The 26,313-nt window shown below is 41.4% G+C and overlaps 1 protein-coding gene across 4 annotated transcripts; it reads left to right on the forward strand.

The window, feature by feature from the left end:
• Positions 1-133: 133 nt before the first annotated feature.
• Positions 134-24,373, forward strand: RBAK (RB associated KRAB zinc finger). 4 transcript variants are annotated; one of them, XM_033193100.1, is made up of 5 exons: positions 136-266; positions 2,395-2,453; positions 12,057-12,183; positions 12,445-12,540; positions 18,609-24,373. In XM_033193100.1, exons 2-5 carry the CDS (start codon positions 2,439-2,441, stop codon positions 20,516-20,518), a joined length of 2,148 nt encoding a protein of 715 aa, XP_033048991.1. In that variant the 5' UTR covers positions 136-266; positions 2,395-2,438; the 3' UTR covers positions 20,519-24,373. The 4 variants fall into 4 exon arrangements, with proteins under 4 accessions (XP_033048992.1, XP_033048991.1, XP_033048990.1 ...); XM_033193099.1 differs by having other exon boundaries at positions 185-464; XM_033193101.1 differs by lacking the exon at positions 2,395-2,453 and having other exon boundaries at positions 134-266.
• The last annotated feature ends 1,940 nt before the right edge of the window (positions 24,374-26,313 follow it).

Below are 26,313 nucleotides of genomic sequence, written 5' to 3' on the forward strand. Positions count from 1 at the left end.
CCCTCGCTTCCTGTGCGTCCTCAGGTCACCGCTTGCTTTGGTTCCCAGGCTTTGGCCTCCAGTGGACGGGAATCGCGGAGCTTGCGGGGCTGGGCGCTGACCACCAGGGCCAGCACCTAGGCGGGCGCGGAGCTGTGCGGGCCAGGGTTCGCGCCTGCCGGGTGGAGGCTCGAGCGGGGACCCCGGTGGCGGAGGCGAAGGGGCGGCGGGACCCGGGCCTGGCCCGTTTGTGTCCTTGGCGGCCTAGCTCAGGCCGCTGCTGTATGGTGAGCCCCAGGGAGGCGGATCTGGGCCGCAGGAAGGAGACTCGCTTGGATTTGCCCCGTAGGCCCGGCCGGGGCCCCTCGGGAGCAGAACAGCCTTGGTGAGGTGGAAAGGAGGGGACCTCTCGAGCAGACGCGCGACAGCAGGCCCGTCCCGGCCTCTCGGGAGCCCTGGGGCAGAGGCTGCGGAGCCCCAGGCGGGTAGGTCTTGGGTTTTCGGGCCTGGAGCGAGAAGGGCCTGGGTAAAGTCACCGTGCGTTGGGGACCTTAGAGTGTGGGGCAGGGGGAGGGTCCCGATCGCTTGCAGGAGAGACGTGTGTTTCGGTTTGAGGGCAGGGTCCGGCTGCAGCGAACAGGTGCTGCATAGGAAGATCTGGGAGGACGAGGTTTACGGGGACGTGGAGGGTGTCCCCAGCCTCAGCTGCGGACGTCGTCTCCACTCCCCACTAACCCCTAACAGCCCTTCCTCCTCCTCTCTGTGCTCCAGATTTCGACCGTCTCTAAACGTCTGTCAGCACCTCTGTTCTCTCATTTAAGTGTCTGCTGATTCCCGCTTAGATCTGCCCTGGAGAATCGTAGTAATGCAGGAACAGTCTGCAGGGATTCTCTCTTGCTGCCTCAGTTGCTAGGGGAAGAGGCTGGACCTTAGCAGGTGGATGACTTGACCAGGTCACCGGCTTTGTGGGTAGAGGTGCTCATAGTAGAACTCAGGAGTCTTATCTCCCAGGCCAGTGTTCTTTCTCCCGTATCCTAGTTTTCTTAATAGAAGATTGTTAGGTGCAGCAATATTACCAAATTCACTTAGATAATTTAGAAACAAAACCATATTTTATACACGTTCATTTCTGAGGGCTCACATACTCAATTCCTATGGCTTTTTTGATTTTAAGCAGTTTAAAGAGGCAATAAGGAAATGCGGGCGGATGCAGTGGCTCACACCTGTAATCCCAGCACTTTGCGGGGCTAGGGCAAGAGTGTCCCTTGAGACCAGGAGTTAGAGACCAGCCTAGGCAACATAGGGAGACCCTGACTCTACAAAAAATACAAAAGTAGCCACACATGCTGGGATGTACCTGTGGTCCCAACTGCTCAGGAGGCTGAGGTGGGAGGATTGATGGAGCCCAGGAGGTCGAGGCTGCAGTGAGCTGTGAATGTAACATTGCACTCCAGCCTGGGTGGTAGATTGAGACCCTGTCTCAACAAACCACCAAAAACACAAGCCGTATGATGGGATTTTTTTTTTCTTTTTGTACGTTGTATTTGATGATGGTAGATTGTTTGTAAAAGGAGTCATGTTACCCATGAGAGTCTAACTCGTCTAGTTACTACCTGATTATCTTAGAGTTACAAAGTTACAAGTGCATGCTTCCCCATCACTCGTGTGTGGTGTGTGTGTGTGTGTGTGTGTGTGTGTTGAGACAGTGTCTCTCACCCAGTCTCGGGTGCAGCAGCGTGGTCTCGGCTCACTGCAACCTCCACCTCCCAGGTTCAAAGGATTCTTGTGCCTTAGCCTCCTGAGGGACTACAGGCATGTGATACTATGCCTGGCTAATTATTTTGTTATTTTTAAGTAGAGAGGGGGTTTCACCATGCTGGCCAAGGCAGGTGGATCACTTGAGGCCAGAATTCGAGACCAGCCTGGCCAACATGGCGAAACCCTGTATCACCCTTTTTTTTTTTTTTTTTTTTTGAGACGAAGTCTTGCTCTGTCACCCGGGCTGGAGTGCAGTGGCCGGATCTCAGCTCACTGCAAGCTCCGCCCCCTGAGTTCACGCCATTCTCCTGCCTCAGCCTCCCCAGTAGTTGGGACTATAGGCGCCCGCCACCTCGCCCGGCTAGTTTTTTGTATTTTTTAGTACAGACGGGGGTTTCACCATGTTAGCCAGGATAGTCTCAATCTCCTGACCTCGTGATCCGCCCGTCTCGGCCTCCCAAAGTGCTGGGATTACAGGCTTGAGCCACCGCGCCCGGCCACCTGTATCACTCTTTTAGGCCCTTCTGAGTGTTTGCAGGCTGAGTGTTCACAGGGTGTTAGCCTATTGAGCTTTCTTTTGTGGTTCTTACGCAGGAGTTTCCTGCCTTTGCAAGCCAGAGCACTTATGACTTCAATGACCTGCTTCTCCCCCTCTAGGTCTACCAGCCACAGTCTCTGCACATTTCCAAGAGCAGCAGAAAATGAACACATTGCAGGTGAGTTTTCCTGCTTGTGTATATGTTCCACTACTTTATTTTATGATGCATTTTCAGAGGTTTGTAAGAATTCATACTTCTTTTTTTTCTTTTTTTTGAGATAGGGTCTTGCTCTGTTGCCCAGGCTGCAGTGCAGTGGCATGACCTCGCTTCACTGCAACCTCCACTTCCTGGGTTCGAGCGATTCTCCTGCCTCAGCCTCCCAAGTAGCTGGGATTACAGGTGTACGCTACCATGCCCGGCTAATTTTTTGTATTTTTAGAAGAAACAGGGTTTCACCATGTTGGCCAGGCTGGTCTCAAACTCCTGACCTCAGGTGACCCCACCTCAGCCTTCCTAAGTGCTGGGATTACAGGCATGAGCCACCACACCCAGCCAGGATTCATACTTTAAAATGGGAATGTGGAACTAGACATTACCCTGTAAAATGTAGTGAGTGTGGCAGATCAGCACCAAAAGTGATTTGTGAAGCTTATATGTATGGGTAGTGTATTTTAAGGCTGTGGAAATTGAGCCGCACCCAGGGCTGATATTCTTTGCAGTCATCACAAAAGGAAAATGCCGTTTGTATTAGTCCATTCTCACACTGCTATAGAGAAATAACTAAGACTGGGTAATTCACAAAGAGAAGAGGTTGAATTGGCTCCCGCCTGCAGGCTCTGTCATAGGAAGTGTGGCTGGGGAGGCCTCAGGAAAGTTACCGTCATGCTGGAAGGCGAAGGGAAAGCGGGTACATATTCCATCACCAGAGCAGGAGGAAGAGGGAGGGGGAGGCGCTACACACTTTTAAACAACCACGTGTTGTGATAACTCACTCAGTATCAGGAGAACAGCACCAAGAGGGAAATTACCCCCATGATCCAGTCACCTCCCACCAGGCCCCACCTCCAACAATGGGGAATACAATTGAACATGAGATTTGGGCGGTGACACAAACCAAAACCATATCACCATCCGTGACATCGTTTGCATTGTCACCCTCCATGACATCGTTTGCATTCATTATAAGGAGAAACCAATTTTGTTACTTGTGGATTTAAAAGATTTTCTAGGACTTGGAAAAATTTCTTCATTCAAGTTGATATAATTATGGATAGCTTTCCTGATAACAACCATTACATTACCGTAACTTATGGCTTATTCCTGGTGCTTATGTAAGCAGAGGGCCTGCTGCCCAAGGAGGACTTGGTGCATATCATTTTTCCAGGGACAGAAATTCTGTGGTCCAAGTAGACAGAATTCTGTTTTTACTGTTAAGTCCTAGATCATGGGGGGAATGAATGACGTGATCATCCTTCAAATACTTGTTCTTCTTTCTGTTTGGGTTGCACAGCAAGCAATACAGTTACTCTCTTGTGAAGATTTCCTATTTCTATTTCTCATTTCAGTTCTCAGCGTTTTAGTTTTGTCCTTTTCACGTTGCTGAGTCAGTCAGTAAACATTACCGGTGATTTAATTGCAGTCAAATCCAGCGGGCATTTCCTAGCCCTACCTCATAGGACCCTTTGTCTGCCTTTGACATCTGTTACTTCCAAACTGATATTTTCTCCATGGAGTCTCTCTTTTCTTGGCTTTTAAAGAGATTTATCTGTAAGTATTTCTGTTTGTCTTTAAATGATGAAGTCTGTTTTGTTTTGTTTGTTTTTTTCTTTTTTCCTTTTTTTTTTTTTTTTTGAGACAGTCTCGCTCTGTTGCCCAGGCTGGAGTGCAATGGCATGATCTCGGCCCACTGCAAGCTCCGCCTCCTGGGTTCACGCCATTCTCCTGCCTCAGCCTCCTGAGTAGCTGGGACTACAGGCACCCACCACCGTGCCCGGCTAATTTTTTGTATTTTTAATAGAGACGGGGTTTCATCGTGGTCTCAATCTCCTGACCTCATGATCTGCCCGCCTCTGCCTCCCAAAGTGCTGGGATTACAGGCATGAGCCACTGTGCCCGGCCTTCTTTTTTTCTTTTTTTGAGGTGGGGTCTTGCTCTATCACCCAGGCTGGAGTGTAGAGACGTTCTCACAACTCACTGAAGCCTCAATCTCCTGGGCTGATACAATCCTCCTGCCTCAGCCTCCCGCGTAGCTGGGACTACAGGTGCACGCTGCCACACCCAGCTAATTTTTTTTGGATTTTAGTAGAGACTGCGTTTCACCATGTCACCCTGAGGCTGGTCTCAAACTCCTGAGCTCAGGCAATCTGCCCGCCTCGGCCTCCCAAAGTGCTAGGATTACAGGCGTGAGCCACTGCTCCCAGCCTAGAGATGTATTTTCACGGTATTGCTCAGGCTGGTCTCAAATTCCTGGCCTCAAGCGATCCTTTCACTGTGGCCTCCCAAAGTGCTATAGGATTACAGGTGTAAGCCACCACACCTGGCTAATAAGAAGTCTTTTTAAAAGGAGCTAGGAATAACCCATAATACTCCCTTTCTTAATACATGTGGCAGTTGGGTTAAATCTTTTAATAGTTCCCATAGTATGTCTCTTGCGTGCTTATTGTTTTGAAGAAACTGGGTTGGTTATCCTCAGTTTAGATTGTGTTACCCTTGTTTCACCTTTAGCACATTTTTAAAAAAATATCTTGTATGCCTTGTAAAATTGGTAGTTTGATCTGGAAGTCTAATCAGGTTTATGTTCAATTCTTTTCACACAGCTGTACCATACGTGGTATTTGTCTACTTCTGGAGGCACGTGTTACCTTCTTTGTTTTTGTGAACTTGAGAACTATGAACTGTTGATTATTGCTGTGATTTACTAGTTCATTAGGGGGAGGCAAAATGGTGATCTGCTAATTCTACCATTTCTTCTTTATTTACTAGCCAAAATAACTTTCTTTTCTTTTCTTGTTTTGGAAACAGAGTCGCACTATGTTACCCAGGCTGGCGCGTTTATGGCTCACTGCAGCCTCAAACTCCTGTGCTCAAGTGATCCTCCCACTTCAGCCTCCCAAGTAGCTGGAAGTATAGTCATGTGCCACAATGCCCAGCTAATTTTTTAATTTTTAGTAGAGACAGGTTTCGCTATGTTGCCCGGGCTGGTCTTGAACTCCTGGGCTCAAGTGATCCTCTTCTTTGACCTCCCAGTGTTGGGATTATAGGCATGAGCCGTCACAGCTGGCCTAGAATACTTTTCTGAAGATAAATTTCTATTCTCTATTTGGTTATGTAATTCATGCAGGAAAGAGAGTTTCTAAAATATTGAGTAGGCTTCTAAGCAGGAAGGTTTTTTTTGTTTCGTTACCATTATGAGCTCATGGGTTTAAACAGATAGTAAATATTTCAGTACATCAAAGTTGTGATTCTTTTAGAAAATTAAATGACTCCATCTTTGGCCAGACAGAATCCCTTTAAGTTGGTTTCTGAGTCCTTTTGAAATATATTTGATATATTTGATAGCAAATATATACATATAATATATATTTGATAGCATTATTTTCTGTTCAGCATTTCGTTTTGAAATCATTTCAAATTTTCAGAAAAATTGCAAGGATTTTACAAAGAAATCCCAGATACGTCCTTTTGTTCAGATACTTCATTCTTAACATTTTCCCACATTAATCATTTATATGGATATATACATACATGTATGTATATGTTTTTTTTTTTTCTGAACTATTTTAGAGTGGGTGTTATATGTCATGCCTCTTTACCCTATAAAGTTTTACATTATATCTCATAAAATCAAGAACATTCTTTTAAATTCTATTAAATATCCATAGCATGGTAATTGAATTCAGGAAATTTGTCATTGATTTAATACTTTTATCTCAACTATAGTTCATTTTCCAGTTTTGCCAATTTCCCAATAATTTCCTTAATAGCAATTTTTAATTTTTGGTAGAAGATTCAGTCTAGGACTGTCAATTGCCTTTAGTTTTCATGCTTTTTAAGTCTGTTTAATATGGATTTGTTCCTCAGCGCCATTATAAATTTAAGAATACAGGCCAGTGATTTTATAGAAGTCTTTAAATTTAGGTTTCCCTGATCTTTCTTCATGATTAGATTTAGATTGTGAATTTTTGTCTGGAATGCTACATGGAACCTCTTAAATTTATGGCTTAGAATAGGATCTGTCTTGGGAAAATTCTGCGCATCTTGAGAAGATGGCTTGTTCTGCTCTGGTTGGTAGAGTGTTTGATAAATGTTAATGGGATCAAGTTGGTTGGTTGTGTTGTTCAGGTGTACTATACCCTTGTTGATTGTGTGCCTATTTGTATCAATTGTGGGGGAGAGGGGATTGAAATCTCCTGCTGCAATTGTGGTTCTGTTTCTCTTTGCAATTTTACCACTTTTTGCTTTATGTGTTGTATTAGATACATGAATGTTCAAGGTTATTACGTCCTGTTGATTAATAAACCACTTTGTAAAATGGCCTTCCTTAACCCTGCTAATATTCCAGGCTGTGAAATGTGCTTTGTTATTTATGTAGCATTCTTTTTAGTAATGCGTGCATGGTATATCTTATTCCATCCTTTTATTTTTAACGTATTTGCATCTTTATATCTAAAGTATTATTTCTTGTAGGCAGCAAGATTTAGATCTTGCTTGTTTTCATCAGTCTATTTCTGTCTCATAATTGGGGGTGTATAGACTGTTTACATGTAATGTGATTATTGATAAAACTAGTTAGGTTATAGTCCATTGTCTTTGCTTTCTTTTAGTCTCATCTTCTTTGTTTCTTTTTAAAATGTCTTTGTTTGTCTTCCTTTTGATTAACTGAGAATGTTTTATGGTTCTTTTTTTATGTCTTTTGTTGGGTTTTTAGCTGTCACACTGTTTTGTTATTTTAGTGAGTTAGAATTTATAGTGTGCAACTTTAATTATCATAGTTTATTCTTAAGTAATGTACCATTTTTCTTAGAGTAAGAGAAACTTAACAATAGGATACTTCCATTTCTCTCCTCTTGGTCTGTACACCATTGTTCATTTTATTTTTACAGGTGGTATCAGTGCCACACAGAATCTATTACATTGTTGTTAATTAAACTGTTTTATTTATTTATTTATTTATTTATTTATTTTGAGACAGAGTCTCACTCTGTCCCCCATGCTGGAGTACAGGGGTATGATCTTGGCTCACTGTAACTTCTGCCTCCCGGGTTCAAGTGATTCTCCTGCCTCAGCCTCCCGGGTAGCTGGCATTACAGACACCCACAACCACACCTGGCTAATTTTTATATTTTTAGTAGAGACGAGGTTTCTCTATGTTGGCCAGGCTGGTCTCAAACTCCTGACCTCAGGTGACCTGTCTGCCTCAGCCTTCCAAAGTGCTGGGATTACAGGTGTAGCCACCACACCCGACCCAGTTATCTTTTAAAGAGATTTAAGTAATGAGAGAAAATACACAGGTACTCTTCATTCCTTTGTGTAAATCTAAATTTTTATTTGCTGTCATTTTACTTCTGCCTGAAGGACTTTCTTTAACATTTCTTCTAGTTGATGATGAATTCTTGTATGTCTGCAAATGTCTTCATTGTGTCTTTCCTTTTAAAGGTGTTTTGCTGGATTTTTCTCCACAGTGCTTTAAATGTGTTTCTGTATTGTCTTCCTGCTTACATTTTTTTCTAAGAGAAATCTGATGTCATACTCATCTTTGTTCCCCTATATATAACATGTCTTTTTGTCTTCCCTCCCTTATTGTTTTAAACGTTTTATCATTAGTTTTGGGCAATTTGATTGCAATGTGTCATGGTATCATTTTTTTCATGTTTCTCTTTTGGGGATCGTTGAACTTCTTGGATCTTGGGTTTATGGTGTCATCACCTTGGGAACATTTTTATCATTTTTTCTTCAAATACCCACTACCTCCCCTCCACTGATTCTTGTTGCCTGTATATTAGGCCACTTGAAATTTTCCCACAACACACTGTTGCTCTTTATTTGCTTTTAATTATTTGTTCTGTTTCATTTTATGTAACTTCTGTTGCTATCTTTATATTCACTAATCTCTTTTTTCCACGATGCTGTTAATCTTGTCCAGTATAATTTTCATCTCAGATATTCTAGTTTCTATCTGTAGAAGGTTAGCGTGGGTCTTTTTTACAACTTGCCTGTCTCAATTTTTTTGAACATTTGGAATAGAATGATGAACTCTCTCAGTGCTCTGTGCCTGTTGTAAACTCTGTGTCAATTCTGGGCCAGTTTTGATGGACTGATTCTTTTCATCCTTATGGGTTGCAATTTCCTGCCCATTTTCCCATCTTGCAACTCTTTCTCCTCACATCTGCCTCTGTTCTTCTTCTGTGCTCCATGGCCTGGAAATGCTCAAGGCAGAAGTTGATTGGTTCACCTTGTTTATTTCCCATCACTTATAGATAACTCTACTGCCTGATAATCAGTGCCTTGAAAACCATTGCTTCAGCCTGGGCGTGGTGGCTCATACTTGTAATCACAGCACTTTGGGAGGCCGAGGCAGGTGGATCACGAGGTCAGGAGTTCAAGACCAGCCTGGCCAACATGGTGAAGCCCTGTCTCTACTAAAAATACAAAAATTAGCCAGGCGTGCTAGTGAACACCTGTAATCCCAGCTACTCGGGAGGCTGAGGCAGGAGAATCACTGGAACCCAGGAGACGGAGGTTGCAGTGAGCCAGGATTGTGCCATATCACTCCAGTCTGGAAGACAAGAGTGAGACTTCACCAAAAAAAAAAAAAAAAAAAATTGCTTCGCGTATGTTCTCCGTTTTATTTTTCTTTCTGTTTTTGTTTTTTTGTTGTTGTTCTTTGGTATGTACTGTTTCAGGTTAGAGGGCATATCCAGTACCTGTTAGTTTATCACAGCTGAGGGCAGAAGTCCTAATGTCTCTCTCTGTATATTTTTTCTAATATATGCATTTTTTCTTTGTAGAGATAGGGTCTTGCTATGTTGCCAAGGCTGGTATCAAACTCCTGGCCTCAATGAGTCCTTCTGCCTCAGCTTTCCAGAGTACTGGGATTACAGGCATGAGCTACCGCACCTGACCTGGATCCAGTTTTATCCATGTCCAAATGTTTTTTTTCCCTGAGCTGTTTTTGATTTTCTTCCGCCTCATATGAACTGTAGTGTCAGCTTATCTAGTTCCAGGAAAAAGCTTTTTGGTATTTTTATTGGGATTGCATATTTATAAAGTAATTTAGGGTAACTGATTAAGTTGACCTTAATAATACAACTAATTTTTTTTATTTTTTATTTTTTTTTATTTTTAATAGAGATGGGGTTTCACCATGTTGTCCAGGCTGGTCTCGAACTCCTGACCTCAGGTGATCTACCTGCCTCAGCCTCCCAAAGTGTTGGGATTATAGGCATGAGCCACCATGCCCAAGCACTTTTACTTTTTCTTATATTCCTCTGTTGTTTTCTCTAATTGTAGATAATGAGCATTTTATTAATACCTTGTTCTTGATCTTAGTGGGAAGGTATGTAGTTTTTTCCTGTTAAGTAAAATCCTGATTTTTGGACCGAGAAGACTGAGGCATAAATGTGTGTGTGTGTGTGTGTACACGCAAACTGTATATATGTGCTTGTGTGTAATTGAAATACATATGTCACATATATATCGTACGTACTATTGCGTATTAGGGTGCAATAGTTTTATTTGTGTATATACATAATATTGATGTTAATGAAGTTTCTATTTTCTTTTTTTTTTTTTTTTTTTTTTTTTGGGACGGAGTCTCGCTCTATCGCCCAGGCTGGAGTGCAGTGGCCGGATCTCAGCTCACTGCAAGCTCCGCCTCCCGGGCTTACGCCATTCTCCTGCCTCAGCCTCCCAAGTATCTATTTTCTTTAGTTTGTTTTTTTAAATCAGCTTTTTCTGTCAAGCTTTTTCAAGTATCTTTATGGATACAAGACTTTTCTTCTTTGCTGTGTTATAGTGGCTTGTCATATTAATGGATTTCCAAATATTAAACTAGTCAAATGGGAATAAGTCCCATTTGTCTGTTGTATATTATGTGTTTAAACTGGTACTGGATTTTGTTTGATTATGTTTCATTTTGGGTATTTGTATTGATGTAAGTGGTATTGGCATGTAATTTTATGTTGTTTAGTGGTTGATCAGTCTTCTAACCCCTACCGCCTCCTCACATTCTGGACTAACTTAACCCAGAAGGTTATAGCTCTCTCTCAGTGATTTTATCAGCTCCTGTGGCCTGCCTGTGGATAAGCTTGGATGTCCTGCTTTAGTTTCTCAGCACAGCAGCCTAGCGGCTCTGCCTCTGCTATCTCTTGGGATCTACATAGTCCTAGCTGTATCACTGGGTTTGAACCCCTTGTTGATATGTTCTTTATAAATAATAGGATAATGCAACATGCTTACTGGGCACTTTCTTTTTCTAAACTACAAGTTTGGGCGGGGCATGCTGGCTCAAGCCTGTAATCCCAACACTTTGGGAGACCAAGGCAAGTGGATTGCTGGAGCCCAGGAGTTTTGTATTTTTCCTTTTTTTTTTTTTTTTTTTTTTTGAGATAAGGTCTCACTCTGTTGCCTAGGCTGGAGTGCAGTGTTACATTCACAGCTCACTGCAGCCTTGATCTCCCAGGCTCAAGTGATCCTCCTGCCTTAGCCTCCCAAGTAGCTGGAACTACAGGCATGTGCCATGATGTCCAGCCAATTTTTTTAAAAAATTTTATTTTTAGCAGAGATGAGGTCTTACTGTGTTGCCCACGCTGGTTTCGAACTCCTGAGCTCAAACGATCTTCCCATCTCAGCCTCCCAAAGTGCTAGGATTATAGGCATGAGTCACTATGCCCAGCCCCAACCTCTTAAAAATTGAAGCTGCTTCATGTTTGCCATTGGTACTTTTTACACCTCATCATATTCTTCCCCTTCATCCCATAGAATACACAGTGCATCTTTAAGGACTTCCAGTTAATTGAGTCTGTGAAGCCTAATCTGATGGCATAAAGTTAAAATAATTTGATCCTCTTTTGTTAAATCATTCTGCATCTTGTCTGCATTACTCTAATAACAGCTTTGGGCATTCATTCATTTAACAAATATTTATTGCTGTAAGATTGAGATGTTTGAGATAAAACTCTGCCATGCAGATAGCCAGAGGCCACTGGCCATGAGAATAAAAGAGCCAGAAGAACAAGGAGTTGAAACTAGGTGAGAGCCCCAGAGCAGTGAGTTAGGAAGAAGAAGACCAGGAACTGAGTGGTGAGCACTCCAACATGAAGAGGTCCAGGAGAAGGGGAGGGTCTGACAGCAAAGAAGACTAAAAGAAGTGACAAGGAGTAAAATGCATATGTTTGTTTTCATATTTATCTCTTTATTAGGTTGTCTACTTTTTGAGAGCGGGCATGATGTTTCACTCATATGCCCAAAGCTCAGTTCAGTTTCAAAATAGGAGTTCAGTTGTGTTTTCGGTTTTTATTTTTGTGGGTAATATATATTTTATATATATATATGTGTGTGTGTGTGTGTGTGTGTGTGTATACACATATATATACGTATATATACATGACCCCAAAGGATATATGTTTCCAATATGATTTCCAATATGATTTCCCTTCCATGATCTGTAACATAAAATAAGGTATACAATGTTCATGGTTAACTTTACCAGTGAGCTTTGTAAAATGTTATCCCCCTATCCCTTTTCCATATTTCCCAATTCTGATCCTGTTGCCATTACAGGGGCCAGTGTCATTCAAAGATGTGGCTGTGGATTTCACCCAGGAGGAGTGGCAGCAACTGGACCCTGATGAGAAGATAACATACAGGGATGTGATGTTGGAGAACTATAGCCATCTAGTTTCTGTGGGTGAGGATAGCTTGCTTTCTGAATGCTCTCAGTTGAATGGGGTTTTAGCCTTGAATTTGAAGAAATAAGTGATGACACCATTTAATTCCTTGTGGGCACTAGTTGGAGTATTTATATTATTATCATTAAAAGGTTCTAACTTTGATGAAGTAAAAAATGGAGCACTTCTGTTATGCAGCTTATGAGGTGGCAACATCTTGTACTTCGGAGATTCTGAAGCCAAGCAGCTTGCCCAAGTCCTCCTTCTTTTCCCATTAACAGGGTATGATATCACCAAGCCAAACGTCATCATTAAGTTGGAGCAGGGAGAAGAGCCGTGGATAATGGAAGGTGAATTTCCATGTCAGCATAGTCCAGGCAAGTTAGTAGAGTATCAAATGTTAAAAAATGCTCATCCCAGACCTTTGGGAGTGACTAAAGAGTTGTTGATATGTATTCGGTACCCTCAGGCCCACCTCCCAACCCCCAAATATCACTTTCCTTCCCACACACATACATGAACTCTTCTGTTGATTTTACATTTGATTTATATTGGTAGGGATTTTTTCCATTCTAACCTGTACTGGAGACCCATTCACTTCCTCTTCCTCCAGCATGATTGGTAACTTACTTACTCCCTCGCCATTACAGAATTGTTGTGGGGTTTTGTTTGTTTGTTTTTTGGAGACAGAGTCTTGTTTTGTCACCCAAGCTGGTGTGCAGTGGTATGATCTCAGCTCACTGCACCCACCACCTCCCAGGTTCAAGCAATTCTCCTTCCTCAGCCTCCTGAGTAGCTGGGATTACAGGTGCATGCCACCACGCCTGGCTAATTTTTGTATTTTTAGTAGAGACGGGGTTTCACCATGTTGGCCATGCTGATCTTGAACTCCTGGCCTCAAGTGATCCACCCACCTCAGCCTCCCAAAGTGCTAAGATTACAGTCCTGAGCCACTGCTCCCAGCCTTACAGAATTGTTTTGTTTTGGGGCATTCAGAAGTCTGACATAAAAATTAACTTGAGACTTTTATGTTCATTCTTTTTATCTTCCATTTTCTTTCCTTCCTTCCTTTAAAAATACCTTGGACTTATTTTCTGCCCTTAATTTTATTTACTTCTTTAGGCATTCAGATACCAAAACCTCATCTTCCACCTATGCTTATGAATTCAGTCACAGCTTGTAGTGTACGTCATTTCCCAAAGTCCATGCTCAGTTGATGTGACAATATAGCACTCCTCAGCTTTCCTCTCTTTCCCCAGTGCTCATTTATCACCTGTCTGTGTGTTCATTTCCCCTTCCCCATAACTGGAATCATGCTCTGTCCGTAGTAGACATTCAGGAAGTGTGAATTTCATAAGTGAATGTCTGTTCTTTTTCTTGCCTTTTCAGGAATATCACCCTAAGACCTGTTTTCCACTTTTTTGGTTTTCTTTGTATCCCTTAAAGAGTTTATCTAATCTCAACTTCTAAGACCTTTTTTCCTGTGTATTTTTGCAGCTTGCCTCCAAATTGATATGTCTCACACTTTTAACCAGGAGTCTAGTTGAATATTTTGCTTGATAACAGCAGTACCAGTGAGATAGTTCACTTCCTTCCTTCTCAGAATGTCTGATGATAAACTGTGCACATTCCAAAATCATGAATTCTGTCTACCTTCCTCACCTCCCAGTATTTGATTGTGCTAGTCTTCTCTCCATGGTTTGTGGTCTTTGTCCTTTGTGAAATGCTTTGCAGATCGTCAGCACATTCGGTTCCTTTTGACATTAATGTTCAGTATTCTCCCATACCTGGATTACAGTGGATCCATCTTCCATTCAAATGATCATTGTCCTTTTCCTTCATCTGCATTTTACTTGCCTAGATAATACATATTTTCCCTCCCTCCCTCCCTTCCTTCCTTCCATTTTGAGATGGAGTCTTGCTCTTGTTGCCCAGGCTGGAGTGCAGTGACACAATCTCGGCTCACTGCAGCCTTCCTCTCCCAGGTTCAAGCGATTCTCCTGCCTCAGCCTCCCAAAGTAGCTAGGATTACAGGCGCACGCCACCATGCCTGGCTAATTTTTATATTTTTAGTAGAGACGGGGTTTCACCGTATTGGTCAGGCTGGTCTCTAACTCCTGACTTTGTGATCCACCTGCCTCGGCCTCTCAAAGTGCTGGGATTACAGGTCTGAGCCACTGTGCCCAGCCTATTTATTTATTGAGACAGAGTCTCTGTAACTGAGGCTGGAGTGCAGTGGTGCGATCTTGGCTCAGGATAACCTCTGCCTCCCAGGTTCAAGTGATTCTTGTGCCTCAGCCTCCCCAGTAGCTGGGATTACAGGCATGCACCATCTCAACGCCCGGCCTGTTTTTGTATTTTTAATAGAGACAGGGTTTCAGTCTGTTGGCCAGAAGTTCAACAGAGTGATCTGCCCTCCTCAGCTTCCCAAAGTGCTGGGATTACAGGCATGAGCCACTGCACCCAGCCCCTTCATTTAATTTTAAATTGTGGTTTAAGAAACACATAACATGGCCCGGCACAGTGGCTCACGCCTATAATCCCAGCACTTTGGGAGGCCAAGGCAGGCGGATCACGAGGTCAGGAGATTGAGACCATCCTGGCGAACATGGTGAAACCCCATCTATACTAAAAATACAAAGAAATTAGCCGGGCATGGTGGCAGGCACCTGTAGTCCCAGCTACTTGGGAGGCTGAGGCAGGAGAGTGGCATGAACCCGGGAGGTGGAGCTTGCAGTGAGCGGAGATTGCTGCTGCACTCCAGCCTGGGCGACAGAGCGAAACTCCGTCTCAAAACAAACAAACCAAAAAAACATAACATGCAATTTACTATCTTAACCATTTTTTTTTTTTTTTTTTTTTTTTTTTTTTTTTTTTTTTTTTTTTGAGACAGAGTCTTGCTCTGCCACCCAGGCTGGAGTGCAGTGGCCGGCTCTCAGCTCACTGCAAGCTCCGCCTCCCGGGTTCACGCCATTCTCCTGTCTCAGCCTCCTGAGTAGCTGGGACTACAGGCGCCCGCCTCGTCGCCCGGCTAGTTTTTTGTATTTTTTAGTAGAGACGGGGTTTCACCGTATTAGCCAGGATGGTCTCGATCTCCTGACCTCGTGATCCGCCCATCTCGGCCTCCCAAAGTGCTGGGATTACAGGCTTGAGCCACCGCGCCCGGCCTTATCTTAACCATTTTTAAGTGTACAGTAATGTTCACTGTATTTGCATTGTTGAGCAATAAACTTTAGAACTTTATGCTTTACATTTGAGCTTAAAAGGTTAACTCCTTGAAGTTTCCTTCATGATTCGTTGACCACTCCAGTCTTTCCTTCTCTTAATACCTATTCCACTCAGCGATTGTTTCCACAAAAAGTTAGATATGATTATATACTCCAATATGATTATACACTCTTATAGGATTATATATTCTGAGATTATGTGCTCTGATAGGATTCTATGCTGTGATAGGAGTGTATGCTCTATGAGTGTATGCTCTGATAAGATTATATTCTCTGAGTATAAGCTCTGATAGGAGTATATGCTCTCTGATTCTATGCTTTGATAGGAATATATGCTCTAAATGATTATATGCTCTGATAGGTAGGTACATATATTTGTTGCTTGAGCTTCTTCTACCTGAATTATAATCCTCCAAAGAGGAAAGACCTTTTTACTTTTCTTGCTTTGATAATGCAACATACAGTAGATATTCAGTGGGTTTTTTTATTGACTTGCCAAGGAGCTAGGTAAAAGAAAGATCTTTATCATTAATCCATTGAGAGATCATTTATTCTGAACTATAGATTCTGATAAAACAGATAGGGGTTAGATTAGAACCTGTAAGCACCCATCAGATTAGGAACTACTTTAATTTCTATTCAGAGAGATACAAAGAAAATATGAATACTTTCCAGGGGCATAAGTTTTGGTTAGGAAATAGGATCATAGCTGCATGAACTATAAAATTCAGCTTTCACATGGAAAATTTATACTCCAATGCACATTGTGCAACTTTATGTAAAAGCTATTTTAAAATGTAAGGGAAAGAGATTCAATGAACTGGAAAGAGATTTGATAAATGTCTTCAACTTCCCCCCAAAGTGTAGATAGATTTTGAGTATAGCCAACACCAGAAGTCAAACTGAGCAGAGAAGGTCACTAGCACAGACTTATGGCTGAGAATAAGCAAGGCATAGCCTAGGCTTCCAGGAGCAGAAGATGTTGGCAGATTAGTGGAATGCTAGCTTGGATATATATCGTGAATCCAGGTAGTGAAAAATATCATTAATAACCTTTCTGGGCCGGGCGCGGTGGCTCAAGCCTGTAATCCCAGCACTTTGGGAGGCCGAGACGGGCGGATCACGAGGTCAGGAGATCGAGACCATCCTGGCTAACACGGTGAAACCCCGTCTCTACTAAAAATACAAAAAACTAGCCGGGCGAGGTGGCGGGCGCCTGTAGTCCCAGCTACTCCGGAGGCTGAGGCAGGAGAATGGCGTAAAACCTGGGAGGCGGAGCTTGCAGTGAGCTGAGAGCCGGCCACTGCACTCCAGCCCGGGCGAAAGAGCAAGACTCCGTCTCAAAAATAAAAATAAAAATAAAAAAAAAATAACCTTTCTGTTTCTTCTGTTGGAGTTTGGGTGCTGGAGCTCAGAGATGTTGTAGATTTCTGAGCAGAGTACCATCAGGGTTTCTTTGAATGTGGGTGATAGCAGCTAACAATAGTTTAGTGGATCCAAAAATGTGTACGATACATAAAAATAAAAGTACATTGCAGGAGCAGCTTGGGAATCTGAGATATAAGATTTTACACCAAATGAAACCCAGGAGTTTGGGAACTCTTGTTTGTATTCAGAATTGGGTAAAAGAATTATAGAGACATGACTGGTTTTAGGAAATTTAAGTCGGCAAATTGAAAGAAAATTAATGGCTGAACTTAATGATCATTTGTTTTATGTTATAAACTGTTCTAAGCAGTTTACATGTACTAATTCAGTCCTTTGACAACCCCATGATTTAGGCACTCGTATTCACACTGAATTCAGATGAGTGAAACTGCATCACAGTTATGTAACTTGACCACAGTGCCTTAGTTAGTAAATTGTTGGGGGTTTGAACTGAGGTGGCCTGCTCTGCTGTTCATGCTCTTAACCACTGTGCTTTATTGTGTAATCAGGGAAAGCAGAATTTAATGGCTAAGAAGGTTAGCTAGTATTAAATATGACTTTCAGAACACTTCAAAGATCTGATCTTGGGTTTTTTGTTTCGTTTTTTCTTTTTCTTTTTTTAGTAGAAACAGGGTTTTGCATGTTGCCCAGACTGGTCTCAAACTCCTGAGCTCAGGCAATCCACCCACCTTGGCCCCCCAAAGTGCTAGGATTACAGGCGTGAGCCACCATGGCCAGCATGATCTTGTTTTTAAGATACCTGCTAGCTGGCCACTGTGGCTCATGCTTGTAATCCCAGCACTTTGGGAGGCTGAGGTGGGTGGATCACCTGAGGTCAGGAGTTCAAGACCAGCCTGGGCAACCTGGTGAAACTCTGTCTCTACTAAAACTACAAAAATTAGCTGGGGGCAGTGGCATGTGCATGTAATCCCAGCCAGTTGGGAGGCTGAGGCAGGAGAATCACTTGAGCCTGGGAGGTAGAGGTTGCAGTGAGCCAAGATTATGCCATTGTACTCCAGCCTGGGTGACAGAGTGAGACTCCATCTCAAAAAAAAAAAAAAGATTCCTTGCCCTCTGGTCTTCCTTACATTTCTTTTGGACATTCACATGCCTGGGTCTCCTCCGGATGAATGCGAATCTTCTCTGTAAACATGAAGAAATCAGAGCATTCAGAATGTTTATTTGTATTTGTATGCAGACTAGTAAGGCACAGATTTTGGAAGGGTCTAGGCTAGTGGGGATGCTACCATCATAGTCTTGATATGAAGCAATATCTTACAGTTTAATATAAATTGTAATAGATGTCTCCCAAATGTAATCCATAATGGAGTCTTTCCTTTGCATGGAGACCTAGCACCTGTTTTTGTTCCTCCTGATTCCATTTGATCTAAGTCCTCCCATCTTTGCCTGGATCTGGCGCACTTTCAGCCACTTCTCTGCTCATCATTTGGTTTCATTTCATCTTTTCTACCAAAGTTTGAAACATAATATTTGTAAAGCAACAAAGTTACCTGTATTCAATATGAAGTTACTCTTCTATTTTCTACCACCATCTCATCTTTATCCTTTCACCGTGTGTGTGTGTGTGTGTGTGTGTGTATGTGTATGTGTGTGTGTTTTGTATTAGAAATCAAAGGACAAAGAGAACTATGCATTTGTAATTATTTTTATTTATGGAGATCGGCTGTAAAGCCAGAGTCAACCCCACAATGGGGGCTCTTGAGTACCAGTACCTTTCCATAGCTAGTGTGTTTAGATTTACAAAGTTTGTTACTATTTTTCCTTTTTAGAAGTCTGGAAATTTGACGACCTGATAGAGAGAATCCAAGAAAATGAAGACAAACTTTCAAGGCAAGCTGCTTGTATCAACAGCAAAACCCTGACTGAAGAGAAAGAGAATACATTTTGTCAAACTTATATGGAAACAAGCCTTGTTCCTTCAAGCATAATAGCTCATAATTGTGTCTCATGTGGAAAGAATTTAGAATCTATTTCGGAATTAATTAGTAGTGACGGAAGCTATGCCAAGACAAAACCTGATGAGTGTAATGAATGTGAGAAAACATATCATGGAGAGAAAATGTATGAATTTAATCAAAATGGGGATACCTATTCTCAAAATGAAGAAAATATTCTTCAGAAAATTAATATTTTGGAGAAACCCTTTGAATATAATGAATGCATGGAAGCCTTAGACAATGAGGCTGTTTTTGTTGCTCATAAGAGAGCTTACATGGGGGAGAAGCCCTATGAGTGGAATGCTTCTGGACCAGACTTCATACAGATGTCAAATTTTAATGCATATCAGAGATCACAAATGGAAATTAAGCCTTTTGAATGCAGTGAATGTGGAAAATCCTTCTGCAAAAAGTCAAAATTCATCATCCACCAGAGGGCTCACACAGGAGAGAAACCTTATGAATGTAATGTATGTGGGAAATCCTTCAGCCAAAAGGGAACCCTCACTGTACATCGGAGATCACACTTAGAGGAGAAGCCCTATAAATGTAATGAATGTGGGAAAACCTTTTGTCAGAAGTTACACCTCACTCAGCACCTAAGAACTCATTCAGGAGAGAAACCCTATGAATGTAGTGAATGTGGGAAAACCTTCTGCCAAAAGACACATCTCACCCTACACCAGAGGAATCATTCAGGAGAGAGGCCCTATCCATGTAACGAATGTGGGAAATCCTTCTCCCGCAAGTCCGCACTCAGTGACCATCAGAGAACTCACACAGGAGAGAAACTTTATAAATGTAATGAATGTGGGAAATCCTACTACCGAAAGTCTACCCTGATTACACATCAGAGAACACACACAGGAGAAAAGCCCTATCAGTGTAGCGAGTGTGGGAAATTCTTTTCTCGCGTGTCATACCTCACTATACATTATAGAAGTCATTTAGAAGAGAAACCCTATGAATGTAATGAATGTGGCAAAACCTTCAATTTAAATTCAGCCTTCATTAGACATCGGAAAGTACACACAGAAGAGAAATCCCATGAATGTAGTGAATGTGGAAAGTTCTCTCAGTTGTCATATCTCACCAACCATCATACAGCTCATTTAGGTGAGAAACCCTATGAATGTAATGAATGTGGGAAAACCTTCCTTGTAAATTCAGCCTTCGATGGGCACCAGCCACTTCCAAAAGGGGAGAAATCCTATGAATGTAATGTATGTGGAAAGTTATTCTCTGAGTTGTCATACTATACTGAACATTATAGAAGTCATTCAGAAGAGAAACCTTATGGATGTAGCGAATGTGGGAAAACCTTTTCCCATAATTCATCCCTGTTCAGACATCAAAGAGTACACACAGGCGAGAAGCCCTATGAATGTTACGAATGTGGAAAATTCTTCTCTCAGAAATCATATCTCACCATACATCATCGAATTCATTCAGGAGAGAAACCCTATGAATGTAGTAAATGTGGAAAAGTCTTCTCTCGGATGTCAAACCTCACTGTCCACTACAGAAGCCATTCAGGAGAGAAACCCTATGAATGTAATGAATGTGGGAAAGTCTTTTCTCAGAAGTCATACCTCACTGTACACTATAGAACTCATTCAGGAGAGAAACCCTATGAATGTAATGAATGTGGGAAAAAATTCCACCACAGATCAGCCTTCAATAGCCATCAGAGAATTCACAGACGAGGAAATATGAATGTACTTGATGTGGAAAGTCTCTGAAGTCAGATCTCAATTTTTAGAAAACTCTCTGAATATAATGAATATGGGAAATCCAATAGAAAGTCAGTGTTTATCTGAGAGTTCATGTTCCTGAATGGTGAGAAGCATTTAGGCGTTAGATTCATTTTAATCTGAATTTTCACGGAGAAGAATCCCGAAGAATGTAACAAGAAGCAAAACCTTCAGCAAGATCATACGACTCATCAGGCACGAAATAATTTATGCAGGAGTGAAGTTTTATAAATATTTAATATTTATTTTGGATTCAAATTGTGTTTACATATCAGGGAATCATACAAAGGCAAAATCTGTCAATATGGTGAATGTGGAAAATATATTGTCTTGGAAATTTGTTCTACTAAAAGCCATATTTCTAATGTAAAATCAGGTGTTTATAGGAAAGATCTCAGAGGCTATAAGCTCTGAATAAATCTTCGTTGTATAAAATGAAGTTTTTAAATTATCAGGAGTTGATCATGAGGACAACAGCATTAAATAAGTGTATGGCCGTTTTTATCATGTCTTAAAAAAGCAATCTAATGGTAATTCTATGCAAGTTTGGAATTGGGCGACTTGTGAAGAGGCAGTTTTCTTATTTGAATATTAGGATGGCAAATGTACTAAGACAGGATATATTGTTGGTCAGATAATATTTAGTAGGTATAAAATGGTAAAATACCTAGTTTTCTATTTAGAGGATTTTACAAATGGGTTTTTAACAAATGCCTCAGTAGTAGAAGAGGCAGTGTTTTTGTAAAGTTTTCAACTGCATCTGAGCAAGATAAGCTTTTCTAAAAGACTCTTGATAAACTATACATAACATAATTTGGAATTAAGTCTGTTTCAGTGAAAGAGAACAAGCATACTGCCCATACTCTAAAATATCCCCAGCTCTCACACCACCTTTGTTTTTTAACCCATAGTTTTCAGTGTGCCTAGTGCCAATATTTTGTGATTTAGAAATTTTATTCAGAAACTTCTATTTGATACAAATACAGTGTCATTGTTTTGTGCATTCCCCTTTTTCCCAGTATTTTGGAACAAATTGATTCAAGTTTCTAGCAGATATTTTTTGGTCGATTAACTTAATGTCCTCACTCCATTTCTTGCTGGAACAGTTTAAGTAGCTACTGCTTCTTCGCATGACACAGGGGAATCCTGATTAGTCAAAATAATAATGATTTCATTGTCTTTGCCAGTAACTTGTTTTATAGTGGTCATATGACCTGATACTGGGTAAACAAAACAAAGATGGGTTTGTTCTGGAAAAAGGTAAAATGGTAATCAAATAGATTGTGTTCCAGGAGTGCAAAGGTGGCTTAATATTCAAAAGTCAGTTGCTATTGTACACCACCTGTAGAAAAGTAATCTGGCACGCAGAACATTCTTGTGGTAAAGTTAATGTTCATTTATGATCTTAGCAAATGAGGGATTGAAAGGGACTTCCTTAATTGCATAAACAGACTTCAACAAACAGTATGACGAAATAGTGAACATTTCTCCTAAGATTATAAAAATAAGACAAGGATATCTGCGGTCAATGATTTTATTCAGCATTGTTCAGAAGGACCTAACCAGAAAACTAATGCAAGAAACAGAAACAAAAGGCATAAAGATTAGAAAAGAAGTAAAATTTTAAAAAAGAAAAAATATAAATCTCTATTTGCAGATGCCATGAGTAAATGTGGTAAGTTCCCTGCATAAAAGTTAGGCAAAAAGCATTTTATGATATACCAGCAAAAATCATGGAAAATGAAATTTTGAAAAGCAGTGCCACTTAAAAGATCCTTCAAGTGCCTAGGGGAGAAAAATGAGTTAATAAGCTTTGAAGAACTGTATCCAGAAAAGAAAATTACAAAGGAGGAGACGGACAGGATTCCAGGACAATCTCAAAACTGTTGCTTTTTCCCTAAATTCATTGCAACCTTAATTAAAATCCTAGCAAAGTCTTTAATGTAAATTAACAAGCTAATTCTAGAATTCATATGCATATTCAAAAGGCCAATAATTGTCAAGGCTATCTTGTAGAATGGACAGAGAGGATTGAAATTTCCAAATATCAAGACCTGTTATAAAGCCACATAAATTATGATGGTGTTATTTTGGCACAAGGATGAAAAAACTGACTAGTGGAACAGCATACAGATTCAAAAGTAGACACACATGTATACCATCACCTGACTTTTGAGAAAGGTGACATTGAAGTGTAGTGGGGGAAAGGGTATTCTTTCCAGTAAATGTGCTTTGCCAATTAAATTTTGTAATTTAATAAAAAGTCAGTTGAAGGTGGATTGCAAATCTGAATATGAAATGTGAAAGTTTTACAAAGAAATCTTAGGACAGTTTGTAATCTTGGAGTAAGCAAAGGTTTATTGAGACCCAAAAAAGCATTAATGCATAAAATAGAACTTAATAGTAAGTTTGAGAACTTGTGTTTATCAGAAAGACCACCAGTAAGAAAATGAACAGGAAACCATGAGGAGGAGAAGTTATTTGCAGTTCGTGTATGTGACAACAGCACTGAGTATAGCAAAAGTGTTGGCAAACTTTTTAGCAAGGTACCAGATGGTGAAAATTTTTGGCTTTGTCACAAATGCTTATCTTTGCTATTGTGTGAAAGCATCCATACACCATGCATTTTAAAAAATGAGCATGACTGCTTCCCAGTAAAACCATTCATAAACCCAGGTGGCAGTCTGGATTTGGTCCGCACTCATAGTTTTCTGGCCCCTGATCTCGAATATGTAAAGAGCACCTACAAATCAAGGGGGAAAATGGAAAGGGCAAAAGATTTTAGAGGATATCCACTCACTTTAGAGGATATCCAGACGGCCACTAAGCATGAAAAGATGTGTTAGCTTTATTAGTAATCAGGGAAATGCAAATTTAAAACACCATGTAGTACTGCTACCCATCCATGGAAATGGTTAAAATGAAAAGCATGAAAAAGCATCCTTTTGGCAAGGATGTAAGCAAGAGGAACTGTACACTACTGATGGAATTGTTCATCCATAAAACCATTTTTGAAAGCTGGCACTTAAAACCAAGTATACCCTTTTACCCAAACCCAGCAAAAAGGCATGTGTCTGTCCACCAAAGGACATGCAGAATATTTATAGCATAAAACTGCACAAAACAGAATTATCTTAAGGCACATGTGCAATGGAATGAATAAACAAGTGGCGTATTTCCGTGGAATACTGTAAAACAGCACGAATGAACTAGAAGTTCGTGCAATAATGTAGCTGAACTTAACAAACCTTGCTGAATGAAAGACCACAGACACAAAAGTCAACATGCTGTATGATTCCTTTATAATATATAAATTATGAAGACGGGCAAAACTTGTCTACGCGGTTTGAAATTAGGATAGCGGTTAGTCTTGGCCAAGGCTGAAAGGGGGCATTTATCTGGTGCTGGGAATAATCTGTTTCTAAACCTGGGTGCTAAATATCTGAGTGTGTTCTGAGCTGTGCACTTAAGGTATGTGTATTTTTCTGCATGTGTGTTACACTTTCCATAAAAGTTTTTTAAAATCACAAATGGCTAACATTTGTGTTACTCGTCACTCTAATTTTTCTAGATGTGTATGAATATGCTACATAACAAGAATTAAATGGTAGATTTTGCATAATTCTGTGCAGGAAATACATATTTATAGTAATTTTGATGGCAACTACTAAGATTTCCTATGCTGTCCTTAAGGCTTAGCATAATGTATATTTTGAGTGAAATATTTGAGAAGGTTAAAGAGTCATTACATACTTTGTCATCCTATACTTTTGCATATATAAATGGGTCTGAGCTGCCTCTTCAATAAAGAAGCTAATATGTAACATTTCATATTTCCCTAAACAAATTGTTTTTCCACATTTCTGAATTCGAGATTCATCTTAAGTTTTACCTTAGAGGTGACCTTTCTTGGCAGTGAATGAATTTAATGCTGAGTTTGATTTGATGGAAAATTATTTAAAAAGTATTCAGCTAAACCTTTGAGGAAATCTCAGATACACAGTTAGCAGCACAGATGTAAGTGAATGAAAGAAACGGTCACCAAGACTTTGCACCATTAAAAAAAAAAAACTTTGGTTGGGTTGAGCTGGCTGAGCTTGTAAAAGCACAGCAAGAAGGACGTGACATTGGATGGCATAGACTATGTGTGCCTCATTTTTTGTGGTGGGGAGGCTTTTTTTTTTTTTTAGAGTCAGGTTCTCACCATAGACTGCAGTGCAGTGGTGCAATCACAGCTCACTGCAGCCCCGCCTTCCTGGGCTCAAATGATCCTCCCACCTCAGCCTTCTGAGTAGCTGGGACTACAGGTGCATGCCACCACACCTGGCTAATTTTTTAATTTATTTTTTATTTTTTTCGTAGAGACGAGGTCTTGCTGTGTTGCTGGACTCAAACTCCTGGGCTCAAGTGGTCCACCCAACTTGGCCTTCCAAAGTCCTGGGATTCCAGGAGTGAGTCACCTCGCCTGGCCGTGTACTTTTCATTCCACCTTACTCGTTGAGGGTTAAGCTGAAGTGTGAACAGGTGACTAATGCTTTGCTGAAGGAGGGGGAATCTGGGAGTTGGTTGGGACTTGGGGGTGTGATTCCCCCACAGTGGCTCACTTTGCTCTCTCAGTCCTCTGGGCAGAACCACCAGGCAGTGTTAAGCAAGGCAGGGGCTCACCCTTCACCCCCACCAGAAGTGTCCATTTCACAGGAGATTTTCTCCACCCACGCCCATATTTGCTGGTGCTTGGCTTGGGGTTGGCGAACTTTTCAATTTTGTCTTTATGTCAAAAAATAAAAACGCAAGACTACTTCTTTATACCTAAGGCCAAAAATTCATCCACTGTTCCTTATTCCATCCTAAATTATGTCCAGATATGAGGAAGCCAAGCTTTTCAAAGAAGGGAAGCAGGCCAGGCACACGTGTAATCCCAGCACTTTGGGAGGCTGAGGTGGGAGGATCTTGAGCTGAGGAGTTCAAGACCACCCTGGGCAACACAGCCAGGCCCCTTCTCTATTTTGTTTGTTTATTTTTTGAGACGGAGTTTGGCTCTGTCTCCCAGGCTGGAGTGCAGCAGCGCAATCTCGGGTCACTGCAAGCTCCGCCTCCCGGGTTCACGCCCTTCTCCTGTCTCAGCCTCCCGAGTAGCTGGGACTACAGGCGCCCGCCTCAGCACGCCCGGCTAATTTTTTTGTATTTTAGCCGAGACGGGGTTTCACCGTGTTAGCCAGGATGGTCTCATCTCCTGACCTCGTGATCCGCCCGCCTCGGCCTCCCAAAGTGCTGGGATTACAGGCGTGAGCCACTGCGCCCGGCCCTAATTTTTGTATATTTAGTAGAGATGCGGATTCACCATGTTGACCAGGCTGGTCTCAAACTCCTGACCTCAGGTGGTCCACCTGCCTTGGCCTCCCAAAGTGCTGGGATTACAGACGTGAGCTACGGAGCCCGGCCAACATCCTCTATAAAACCCTTCTAAGAAGCATAAATGGGGTTAACCTCCCATACCAGGAAGTAGCTATGTGATTGGTTTTTCTTTCCAGTCAAGATTGCAGCACTTCCCTGGAGAAAATGAGTTCTGACAAAAATAACCAGACATTTGAGGAACTCAATCACCAAAGAAAAAACTGTACCACCTATACTAAAGATTCTCAAAGAAATAAGAATATATTGGTAATGTTTGGGAGACTGAGGTAAGATGATCTCTTGAGGCCTGGAGTTCAAGACCTGCCTGGGCAACATAGTGAGACTCCAGCTCTACAAAAGATAATTTTAAAAATTAACTGGGCATGGCT

The sequence above is a fragment of the Trachypithecus francoisi genome, unplaced genomic scaffold (genome assembly GCF_009764315.1).
Source record: "Trachypithecus francoisi isolate TF-2019V2 unplaced genomic scaffold, Tfra_2.0 Lachesis_group4, whole genome shotgun sequence".
Classification (NCBI taxonomy): domain Eukaryota; kingdom Metazoa; phylum Chordata; class Mammalia; order Primates; family Cercopithecidae; genus Trachypithecus; species Trachypithecus francoisi.